At 40.3% G+C, this 12,399-nt stretch overlaps 2 protein-coding genes across 2 annotated transcripts in view; both read right to left on the reverse strand.

Moving 5' to 3' along the window:
* On the reverse strand, positions 1 to 10,774 carry LOC120545080 (E3 ubiquitin/ISG15 ligase TRIM25-like). The gene is made up of 2 exons (XM_039779071.1): positions 10,119 to 10,774; positions 1 to 208 (listed from the first exon to the last, which is right to left on the reverse strand). Exons 1-2 carry the CDS (start codon positions 10,772 to 10,774, stop codon positions 1 to 3), a joined length of 864 nt encoding a protein of 287 aa, XP_039635005.1.
* The window catches only part of LOC120545708 (tripartite motif-containing protein 16-like), a 22,481-nt gene continuing 16,539 nt past the window's right edge, over positions 6,458 to 12,399 (reverse strand). The window contains exon 4 of the transcript XR_005636726.1: positions 6,458 to 6,510. The gene's annotated coding sequence lies outside the window, so the exon portion shown is untranslated. The remainder of the gene's footprint in view (positions 6,511 to 12,399) is intronic.

A 12,399-nucleotide genomic window follows, 5' to 3' on the forward strand; every position in this document is an offset into this window, starting at 1 on the left:
TCACACCAGCCAATCAACACCATCATCCCCTCTGAGCTGCTTTGAGGACATGACAGCGGCCATGTCAGAAGTCAGAGATAAACTACAGGACGTTCTGATAGAGAAGTGGACAAATGTCTCACTGACCGGGACTGAAGTGGACGTTTTACTGCCACAACCAGAGCCCCAGACCAGAGCTGAATTCTTAAAATATTCACGTGAAATCACACTGGATCCAAACACAGCATACACAATGCTGTTATTATCTGAGGGGAACAGGAAAGCAACAGTAATGAAAAAACAACAGTCTTATTTTCGTCACCCAGACAGATTCACTAACAGGTGTCAGGTCCTGAGTGGAGAGAGTCTGACTGGACGTTGTTACTGGGAGTTGGAGAGGAGAGGGAGAGTGTATGTAGCGGTCGCCTACAAGAATATCAGCAGAGGAGGGGGGGTAGATGAAAGTAGATTTGGACTAAATGACAAATATTGGGCATTAGATTGTGAAACAAATTTTTTTTTTTTTTTTTTTTTTTTTTTTTCCCTTTTTTTTTTTTTTTTTTTTTTAAAATTAGTTTTTTTTTTTTTTTATTTTTTTTTTTTTTTTTTTTTTTACACCTTTTTTTTAAAAAAAAACTCTTCTCCACAAGTACCACATTCACTCAGCCGCTCTATTCTGGACTCTGGTTCGAATGGTCTTCTAGAGACTCTGCTGAGTTGTGTAAACTGAAATAGACAGAAGTCATTTAAGGGTTAAATTCAGTGTTTTAACTCTTTGACTTATTTAGTCTTCATGTTTGTTGCTGAGAGCTGATTGGTGTGGCCGTTCTTCACTGCACAGAGATCAGCTGTCAATCAAACATTCTGGGCGGTACTTTGACATGTTGTCATTAGTTGTTGTGTAAATGTTTGAGTTTCTTTAGACGGCGCTCCTTGCTGTGTCTGTTTGAAACATGAAAACTGTTGTAGTGTAAATGTTTGATATGGTGCCATAAGATATTTTCTGGCTGTGCACAAACATGCACCAAAACTGTCTTTAGTGGGAGATATGGGATGGGAATCATGTGAGGCTTGTTGGAAGATATGTATAGCTCAGTTATGGAATTGCTTACTCCATATGGATGTAAATAGGTTGTCGAGGCAAATATTTCACTGGGATAAACACATTCTTGATTCTTGGTCTAAAGATATTTACACATTGTTTTGTAACTATGGGTTTGGTGAGTCGTTTTTTAATAATGAAAAGCTAAATATTGGTTTGTTTGAAGAATCTGTGTCTGCTAAAGACAAAGAGCAATGGGCTAATGATATATGAACTAAGACAAAAATGTGTATTTTTATGATGATAAAACCTGAATATGGCTCAGAGAATCATGTTGTACATAATTAGTCCAAAAGGCAAAGCTCTCTATGTGCTCAGTTGAGATCTGGTGTTTTACCTTTGACTGTTGAAACAGGACGATATGTTAATGTAGAAGAGGAAAGAGGATCTGTCTGATGTGGTGTGTAAATGATATAGAAAATGAGTTCCATTTTATTTTCCACTGTCCTTTTTATTGTGAACAGTGTGATGCTTTGTTTTAGTCAGATAAAAACAGATATTGATTTTGTAAATATGGATGATGCTCAAAGACTGAGACGGCTTTTCACATTACACGTTATCTTGAGAAATCCTGAGAGAAGAGAAAAAAAGATCTTTACTGAGATGATCTGCAGATATTAGTTGTTGTTATTCTTGTATTTCTCCACGTTATGTATCTGCGGGACAGGAAGATGTCTGTTAAATAGCGGTGTCTTGTAATCCCATGTGGGACGGGCCAAAAGTTTGGTGTGACCCACAAATCAAATCAAACTAAAAGTGTATTTAGTTTCTCTTCCACTGCATGGCTCTGAAGTGAGAAAGCACCAGACCTCCTTTATCCTACACACTTTGTTCTCATTGTGGACATTGGTAAAGAAATCTAGATCTACATTTATGTGTTTGGGGGACCAAATGTTGTTATCATAATCATAATCAATAACTAATTTTTCTCTTTTACATAGCTGAGATTCTGGTTCAAACAAAGTGATTGTGTGGATGAAGTGAATGTGTTGATGAAATCATTGAACAAGAGTCTTTGAACAGACTTTACTGATGGGATGTGTGAACAAACTGAAGCTTTACATGATGAATAAACTAACATGAACAAAGTCTTTTCTTCCTGTCTTCATTCCAGGGTTTCATACAAAGCTGACGGAGAAAATGTGAAACTTATATGAGAGTATAACTGAGGCACTTTTCCTCCTGAAACACCACAAAGTACAGTGTTCATGTTTAGAGTCAGTCAGTCTCTGTCCTTTCAACTTTTCCTCACTAAAACTGCTCCGTCACAGAGAAATGAGCAGAGTTTTCTATCACTTGTTGCTTTTTACAGCCAACATTTCCTCTCTGCACTGAGTCAATAAATATTAAACTAAAACTAACTGAGTTTCATTAGTAGTTCCTCTCCCCCACCCGTCGGCCCTTAATGCCCTTATGCCCCTACCTCACTAACCTCTTCAACTCCTCACTGTCCCTTGGAACTGTCCCCTCTGCTTTCAAAACTGCTGCTGTCACCCCAATCCTTAAAAAACCTGGTCTGGATCCCTCCTTTCTCAACAACTACCGCCCAATATCCAACCTCCCCTTTCTGTCTAAAACCCTGGAACGCATAGTCGCCTCACAACTACAAACCCATCTTCTTGCCAATAACCTATTCGAACCTCTCCAATCTGGTTTTCGCCCCCTACACAGCACAGAAACCGCTCTCCTCAAAGTCCTCAACGACCTCCTCACCTTTGCTGACACCGGTTCCCTCAACATCCTCATCCTCCTCGACCTGAGTGCAGCCTTCGATACTGTGAGCCATAACATCCTGCTCACCAGACTCAAAGACCTCGGTATCGGTGTACTGCACTCAGCTGGGTCCACTCCTACCTTTCCAACAGATCCCATTTTATCTCTCTTCCACAACCACACCTCTGCCACAGCCACAGTCACTCAAGGTGTTCCCCAAGGCTCCGTACTTGGCCCCCTCCTCTTCATCATCTACATCCTCCCTCTTGGTCAGATACTCCGCCACTTCAACCTGGACTTCCACTGCTATGCTGACGACACCCAGATCTACCTCAGCACCAAATCCCCCCACAATCCTCCCCTCTCCCACATCAACTCCTGTCTGTCAGCTGGAAAAACCTGGATGCAACACAACTGCATCCAACAAACTTAACAGCGACAAAACAGAATTCCTCCTCATAGGCTCCAAATCCACACTCAGCAAAACCAATAACCCCACCCTCACCATCGACGGCACCATTGTCTCCCCATCTCCCCAGGCCCGCAACCTTGGCGTTATCTTTGATTCCACCCTCTCCCTTCAGCCTCACATCCGTCAAGTCATTAAAACCTCTTTCTTTCACCTCCGGAACATCGCCAAAATCAGACCCTCTGTCACACCCCCTGCTGCTGAAAGACTCATTCACGCCTTCATCTCCTCCCACTGACTACTATAACTTATTTCCTCCTCGGAATGCTCTACCAACATCAACCGACTCCAACTGGTCCAGAACTCAGCCGCCCCACCTACCACCTGCTCCAAATCCTGGCACCACATCACTCCAGTCCTAAAAAACAACTCCACTGGCTTCCCATTTCCCACCGGATCACCTACAAAATCCTGGTCCTCACCTATAAAGCCCTCCACCATCTGGCCCCCTCATACCTCACTGACCTCCTCTCCCCTTAACAACCCTCCACGGTCCCTAAGATCCACCTCCAGCGCTTCCTCCTAAAGTCCAACCTGGCGACAGAGCTTTGGCCCCAGAGCCTGGCTCCCAGGCTCTGGAACTCCCTCCCCCAAGAGATCCGCACCTCTGAGTCCCTCACCATCTTCCAGTCCCGCCTCAAGACCCATCTCTTCACCTCAGCCTACCCATAGTCCACCTGCCCCCCTCCCTTTTTCATCTGTATCTTCTTTTGTTCTACTTGTTTTGTTTGCTCGTTTTGTTTTGTTATGTTTTTATAATCTACCCTGCCCTGTAAAGCGACTTTGAGTAAATTCAATTTATTATTATTATTATTAATATTACGTAACAGCATACATTGCCAAAAGCCACAAGGGCGTAACTGCAAAGCATTATGGGTGATATTCCTCTCTGATGTGACCATCATTGTTCACTCGCTCCCTCTCCCCATTGCCTGGTCGTATCTAAGGTACGTCCTATTTACTGGAGCAGTGAACAACATTTGCATTGCAAAAAGCAGCTTATGGGATGGGAATGACTGTTCCAGGTATTAGAGAAACAACAGAGCCGTGCCGAGACCTGTGAAGGGCCAGGGGCTCAAAGTTAAAAAGGTGCATATGGTACCTGATTTTAAACCACCATGGCGTTAGGGCTGTGTATAGCCACAGTATAGGCCATGATACTGATGTTACAGTTTCATATATTATCATGTATTACAAAACCTGTAAGCAAGGAGATATAAAAACCTGTCATAGTATAAAGAACACACCACTACGTGTAAAAGAAATCAGTCAAAAACAGTTCATTTTTTAACCCTTGTGTTTGACCCCTTTTAAAAGCTTTTTTTATATCACAAATATGGGTTTCTTTCAACCAAATTGCCCCAAAATAACCTGGATGCATGCATGAACATTGTATGGAACCCTGACAACATTCTTTACAGGTAAAATCAATCATTAATTCCATTGGAATTTGATTTTTTTTAATTCAATTTTATAGCATTTGAAAAAGAAGAAGTGTTTTAAAACAGTGTCCTAACTAAACTTTGACATAAACCAGTCTGTGATCCACTCAACACCCTTAACTAATAGTCAAAATAATTCATAATTTCTGTTTTTTTAAACAAAAAAAATGAGGTATAATGTCATTTAAGTTAGGTTTATTGGCCATTAATGAAACAAAGCATTGACAAAAGCAAGAAAAACGTTAAATTTTGACCCGAAGGAAAACAAGTGGATGGTCAACAGGAAGACGACACGAGGGTTAGGGTGAGCTCAAACTGAACTAAATAAGGCCCCAGATTCAGAAATCAAGTCAACACATTCTAAACGGGGGGGTCTGGGGCTCCTATAAGGGTCATATACAGTATTTACTGGTAAGAAGTAGGGCTGGATCCAAATATCAGACTATAGGGATATTGATTTGATGGGTAGGTATTCAATTTTCATTTTGGGATTCGCGTATACATTATTTTTAACCTAATAGATTAAACCAGTGTTACATGTTAGCATGGCCAGATGCAAAGCTTGCTATTAAGTGTCTGAGTGTGACTGACCTGATGTAGTGCTCCGCTGAATGGCTGCAGGAGAGATGGCTGCTGAACACAAAAGCATCATAAATCCTCTATATCAGCCAGTTTCAGGAATTATTCATAGAGTGCTTTTAGTTATAAGATGCTTTAAAATAAGAGGTAAAACATCTCACCTCACTAAAATCATACTAACATTACAGGTACAAGGTAACATTTCACTTCAGTGTATAGCCTGTAGCCTATACTTCACCTACTAAGCAGGATATTATGGCTCTGAAGTGTGCCCTAACTAAGAATACCAGTAAACATATACAGGGGCCACAGCAGCTCCTACACTTACTGTCAAATGTCACTACTTCAAAGGAGGCGGGGCTGGCCTGGGACAGGTGTGTGTGTGTCAGGTGGGAGATGGTGTGCAGCTGCGACAGGTGCGAGCGGTGCTGTGTGTGTGTGTGTGTGTGTGTGTGTGTGTGTGTGTAGTGTGTAAATGGTGGCTGTGTGTTTTTTTTGTGTGTGTGTGTGTGTGTGGGGTTTTTTTTTGTGTGTGTGTGTGTGTGTGTGTGTGTGTGTGTGTGTGTGGGCTGCTGCAGTAGCAGAGTGTGTGTGTGAGGCGTCTCATCAGGCAGAACGCGAGGTCTCTTCAGCTGCAGCAGGAAGTCCTGTTCAGGATCTGAGGAACAGACACACACATCCAAAAACACAACACCAAAATTAAAAAAAAATGGGCTCAGCTACACACATACAATAAAAATGAATGAATAAAGAAAGAAAACATATGCAGCAAAGTACTCTCTCTTATGACCTTTCAGAAAAATCCCTGTAACATAATGTCAATGGGATCCAAATAATTCAGATAAGGTTCCCAAACTTTATAAAATTGCTTTGATTTGGAATGTATCACACATGTCAGGTATTCCAGAGGTACTAAATCAAACACCACTTTATGCCAGCCCTTAACAGTTGGCTGTTTATCACTAATCTACTGCAATAATAGATTCTTCCTAGCTGCATATGTAAGAATACAGAAGAGTCTCTGGTTTTTAACACTACATATCTAGCAGGGAGACCAAGAATAAGAGACATTGGGTCCATCTGTCATTTTAGCCCAAATATCTTTTCAATTTCTGTCAAGACATTAGATTATGTGTATCTCTGACCAACGTTATGTCTCAGTCTCTGTGTGTCTCTGTCTCTGCAGATCAACCCCTCCCAGCACAGCTGTGAACCTGCAGACACACCTGTCCGACCATATATGGACTTCCCACTGCAGGCTGTTACATGTCGAAGGATCACGTGCGTTCACGTCTCGCAGTATTATGTAACTTCGTCCTTTTCCTTCTGTGCTGGGAAACGACACTGTGCAATCTCTCTGCACGTCTCCCTCAGGTGGCTGCTGAACATAAAAACAGGGTTTTACAGTCATTACCACTTCAGGGAAAGAGTCGTATATTTACAGACATAATTAAAGAAAAATATATACTTTATAGCCATGATTTATAAGTATTTATCCTCCACCCTGACGACACCTTTAAGCATGTTTACACTGGACCGCAGCCTGTTTTTAGTCAAACAAACGCCTTCTTTTACTGATAAATTACTGATCCTCTGCACTTTTTACACTAGCCTTCGTGTAAACGGCTACACCCCATTCATGCAGTATTTTATATTAACTTGTATTTTGTAATTTTCTTATTTCTTCATATGTGCATGTGTGTGAAGAACTTTGTTACTGCGTGTTTTTTAAAAGGCTCTGCAAATAAAGTGTTACTTACATTTTACTGTTTCTCTATTGAAATGCTCTCACACATTACTGATAAGCTCTCACACACACCACTTAAATGCTCTCATACACACTATTGACATTATTTCAACACAATACTTAAACTCACTAATATACACTATTGAAATGCTCTAACACACACTACTTAAACGCTGTAAACAAGTGCTAGAAAACTCTGCTCATTTCTCTGTGACGGAGCAGTTTTAGTGAGAAAAGTTGAAAGGACAGAGACTGACTGACTCTAAACATGAACACTGTACTTTGTGGTGTTTCAGGAGGAAAAGTGCCTCAGTTATACTCTCATATCAGTTTCACATTTTCTCTGTCAGCTTTGTATGAAATCCTGGAATGAAGACAGGAAGAAAATACTTTGTTCATGTTAGTTTATTCATCATGTAAAGCTTCAGTTTGTTCACACATCCCATCAGTAAAGTCTGTTCAAAGACTCTTGTTCAATGATTTCATCAACACATTCACTTCATCCACACAATCACTTTGTTTGAACCGGAATCTCAGCTATGTAAAAGAGAAGAATGAGTTATTTATTATGATTATGATAACAACATTTGGTCCGCCCAACAAAAAAGATAAATCTAGACTTCTTTACAAATGTCCACAAAGAGAACAAAGTGTGTAGGATAAAGGAGGTCTGGTGCTTTCTCTCTTCAGAGCCATGCAATGGAAGAGAAACTAAAGACACTTTTAGTTTGATTTGATTTCTAGGTCATGCCAAACTTTTGGCCCGTCCCACATGGGATTACAAGACACCGCGTTTTAACAGACATCTTCCTGTCCCGCACATATATAACATGGAGAAATACATAAATAACAACAACTAATATCTACAGAACATCTCGGTAAAAATCTTTTTTTTCTCTACTCTCAGGATTTCTCAAGATAACACGTGAACAGCCGTCTCAGTCTTTGAGCATCATCCATATTTACAAAATCAATATCTGTTTTAATCTGACTAAAACAAAGCATAACCTGTTTACAATAAAAAGGACAATAAAATGGAACTCATTTTGTATATCATTTACACACCACATCAGACAGATCCTCTTTCCTCTTCTACATTAACATATCGTCCTGTTTCAACAGTCAAAGGTAAAACACCAGATCTCAACTGAGCACATAGAGAGCTTTGCCTTTTGGACTAATTATATACAACATGATTCTCTGAGCCATATTCAGGTTTTATCATCATAAAAATACACATTTTTGTCTTAGTCCATATATCGTCAGCCCGTTGCTCTTTGTCTTTAGCAAATGCAGATTCTTTAAACAAACCAATATTTAGCTTTTTATTATTCAAAAAAGACTCACCAAACCCATAGTTACAAAACAATATGCATATATCTTTAGACCAAGAACCAATAATGTGTTTATCCCAGAGAAATATTTGCATCGTCAACCTATTTGCATCCATATGGAGTAAACACAAAAAAAAAATCCCTTTCCCCCCCCCCTCCATTTTTCCCCCCCCTTTTCCCCCCAAAAAATTAGTTTTTGTATTCATATTAATTGTGTACATCAAAAAAACAACGAGCCCACAAAAAAATCCCCCCCAAAAAAGTAAACACACCCAAAAAAAATATCTTTGGGCATCATTTTGTTCTAATTCCCAGATATTTCTAAGGCCTCATACAAATACATCAATACAAATATTCATCAAACATTTAGAACTCAGAGAGGTTTTCATGTTTCAAACAGACACAGGAAGGAGCGCCACCTAAAGAAACTCAAACATTTACACAACAACTAATGACAAGATGTCAAAGTACCGCCCAGAATGTTTGATTGACAGCTGATCTCTGTGCAGTGAAGAAGGCCACACCAATCAGCTCGCAGCAACAAACATGAAGACTAAATAAGAGTTAAAGAGCCGAATCTTTGAAGGTTTTAAAATAACTTCAACTTTGAGTCATTTCCCCTCAGTCAACGCAGCAACTTTACCTATGTTATGGGACTTATAGAACCAGAACCATCAGACACTTTGTTATGGGACTTATAGAACCAGAACCATCAGACAGTTTCTACCTATGTTATGGGACTTATAGAACCAGAACCATCAGACAGTTTCTACCTATGTTATGGGACTTATAGAACCAGAACCATCAGACAGTTTCTACCTATGTTATGGGACTTATAGAACCAGAACGATCAGACAGTTTCTACTTATGTTATGGGACTTATAGAACCAGAACCATCAGACAGTTTCTGACTCTCTTTAGGAAGGGAAAAGGAGTCATCCTAACAGTTAGATACAAAACAGGATGGAATAAGAAAGCGACAATTAAAATAAAACCATCTCAACAGGTTTAAAACGGCAATAAAAAATTTACAAAATCTTTTATAAAAGCATAAAAAAGTAAGAAAAAAACAACTAAAACGTGTCAACACATGAAAAACGTAAAAAAAATAGAATGACACAACATTCAGCTCTCAGTAACAAACATGGAGACGAAATAAGTCAAAGAATTAAAACACAGAATTTACCCTTAAATGACTTCTGTCTATTTCAGTTTACACAACTCAGCAGACTCTCCAGAACAACCATAAACCCCAAGTCCAGCATAGAGCGGCTGAGTGAATGTGGTCTGGACTCTGTGGAGGAGAGTCATGGTTTCAGAGACGCTGTAGAAGGACAGAATACCTGCACTGTGATCCAGGTACACTCCTACTCTGGAGGACTCAGGACCTGAGACGGGAGTTTGGACATTGTTTGACCAAAATGTATAACTGTTGTTACAATCTAACGCCCACGATTTGTCATTGAATCCAAATCCACATTCACCCGACCACCCTGCTCTGCTGATATTCTTGTATGTGACTGCTACATCAATTCCTCCTCTCCTCTCCACCTCCCAGTAACAACGTCCAGTCAGACTCTCTCTACTCAGGACCTGAGACCAGCCAGTGAATCTGTCTGGGTGACTAGAATAAGACTGTTTTTGACTCATTACTGTTGCTTTCCTGTTCCCCTCAGATAATAACAGCATTGTGTTTGCTGTGTTTGGATCCAGTGTGATTTCACGTGAATATGTTAAGAATCCAGCTCTGGTCTTGGGCTCTGGTTGTGGCAGTAAAACATCCACTTCAGTCCCTGTCAGTGAGACGTTTGTCCTTTTCTGCTTATCTCTGACTTCTGACACAGCCACTGTTGTGTCGTGGCCTTTATGTTCCTCCACAGAGCAGAGATAACAGATAAGCTGCTGATCAGTACGGCAGAAAATCTTCATCACCTCATCATGACGAGAGCAGACGTTCTCCTGGAGCTTCTTGGACGGCTCCACCAGCTTGTGCTTCTTGAATGTCTCTGATTCATAATGAGGCTGAAGATGTTTCTCACAGAAAGAAGCCAGACATTGCAGACAGGACTTGTATCCTTTGAGTTTTCTCCCGGTGCAGACATCACAGGCCACATCTTCAGCTCCAGCATAGCAGTGATCAGCAGGAGCAGCTTGGAGTCCAGTCTTCTTCAGCTCCTCCACTAAATCTGCTAACATGGTGTTTTTCAGCAGGACAGGCCTCGGTGTGAACGTCGTCCTGCACTGAGGACAGCTGTAGCTGGACTTACTATCCTCTCCATCCCAGTGGCTTTTAATACAGTTCATGCAGTAGCTGTGTCCACAGGGAGTAGTCACCGGAACCTTCAGTAGATCCAGACAGATGGAACAAGAGAAGGTTTCCAGGTCGAGCTGAACTCTTTTCTGCGCCATTTCACCTCTCGCTCAGTGACAACTGTCTGAGTCTTACTTCCTGAGAAGTGAAAATAGTTTGAGATCTGATCTAAAAAGAGCATGTGTTTGGTTATCAAGTTCAGCTTCATTCCTAAAAGAGGTGCGCTTGGTGTTGTAATGTCCATACTACAATAAATATGCTAGGAAAAGATTTAGTATGTCAGATTAGGCTAACACAAAAAAATGTCCTACTGCAGTCCTTCGCATTTTGTGTTTGTGCATAATATTATAATCATTAAATACATAAAAGGGTTTTATGTCTTTTTTATTTTTAATAATTAATAACATGGTGATATGATTTTGCTGTAATTCATTAGTAAAGTTGGCTTGGTTGTCTGATGTAGTACCATGGTAACAACAGCCACCAGGGTGTGGTGATGTTCAGTGTCCTGTAAGATTACGTGTTGTTACGTCATCCACACACGACAGCAGTCGGCAGCTGCCTTCAGTTTCCTACACAACAGCCGGCTCTATAGCCTAGTTTCTTAAAATATTGAATCTATTATATTAATATAGTGTTTTTAAATGACCAGAGATACCTTTCTACGTGTAGTCAGTGAGTATGACATAAAGAAATAGAGACATATTGAGCTTTAAATACGTCTGGAGCCACACGTGGTAACATTCATGTTTTATCTTTTAGGATTTAAATAAACTACGCACAAATAATAAGGAAATTCGTGTTTGGTAGATTATTTCTTTGTTGTAACAATGATTCTGGGCAATACATCCTATACCATTAGAAAGCATGATTATTCCCCTTTTAAATGTTGCCTCATTTGTAAGGAACTTGCATTTGTGGGATGAGCAACAGAGCTGAGTATGTGGGCTGTGCCCATGAAAAATTTGTCAAAACTTCTCTGACAATGCCAAACAGCTTTTCTTTGTTTGTTCAGGAGATTGTCTTGACCTGGACCACACCCCTAAATGCATTGAAGCAGCTGCCATGTGATTTGTTTAGAGGAGGGAGGGGTTATCAAGCTTTGTTCATTCCTGGAAGAAGAGCACTTTGAGAGAGATACTGGGTGTCTTGCAATGCCCATACTACCATTAGTATGCCAGGAAAAGATTTAATTTGTCCCAATACATAGTATATCAAATGCAGTATGCCAAATATATGTCCTAATGTATGCAGTGGCATTTTGCCGTATGCAAGCCAGCGTGCTTTTCTGACCCACAATCCTCTGTGCAGCATATCTGAGCAAGAGGCTCAAAGTTAAAGCTGTGATGTTATCACAGAGTTTTATGTCTCTATTGTTTGCAGACTGTACTGCAGGCAACAGTACATACTTTGTCAGAGCAGCTGCAGTTTGTACTAAAGTAAAAAGAAAAAGTTTCCAATAAGGAATGCAGCAACACTTGTTTACAACAGAGCTCATTTCTCATTTAAAAACTCTGCTGACTTCAGCTTTTAGGAGGTAAACTCTTCTTAGAATCAGAGGGTTTGGAGATGGCTCCCCAGTTTACTAAATGACGGAGTTGTCCTGTTATTAAATTTAACTGTTTCTTATCTCTCTCAAACTCCTGAGTGAAACTAAATCCTAGCTCACACAGTCCTAGGTAAGAAAAACAGCTCAAACAGAGCAGTCAAGTTAACGTCAGAC

This window comes from Perca fluviatilis, chromosome 17, assembly GCF_010015445.1.
Source record: "Perca fluviatilis chromosome 17, GENO_Pfluv_1.0, whole genome shotgun sequence".
Lineage (NCBI taxonomy): Eukaryota > Metazoa > Chordata > Actinopteri > Perciformes > Percidae > Perca > Perca fluviatilis.

Coding starts and splice junctions, on each gene's coding strand:
- LOC120545080 (XM_039779071.1), bottom strand. CDS start 10,774: ATGGCGCAGAAAAGAGTTCAGCTCGACCTGGAAACCTTCTCTTGTTCC. Junction 209..10,118: donor CTGCCACAACCAGAGCCCAA/GACCAGAGCTGG, acceptor GTTTGGATCCAG/TGTGATTTCACGTGAATATT.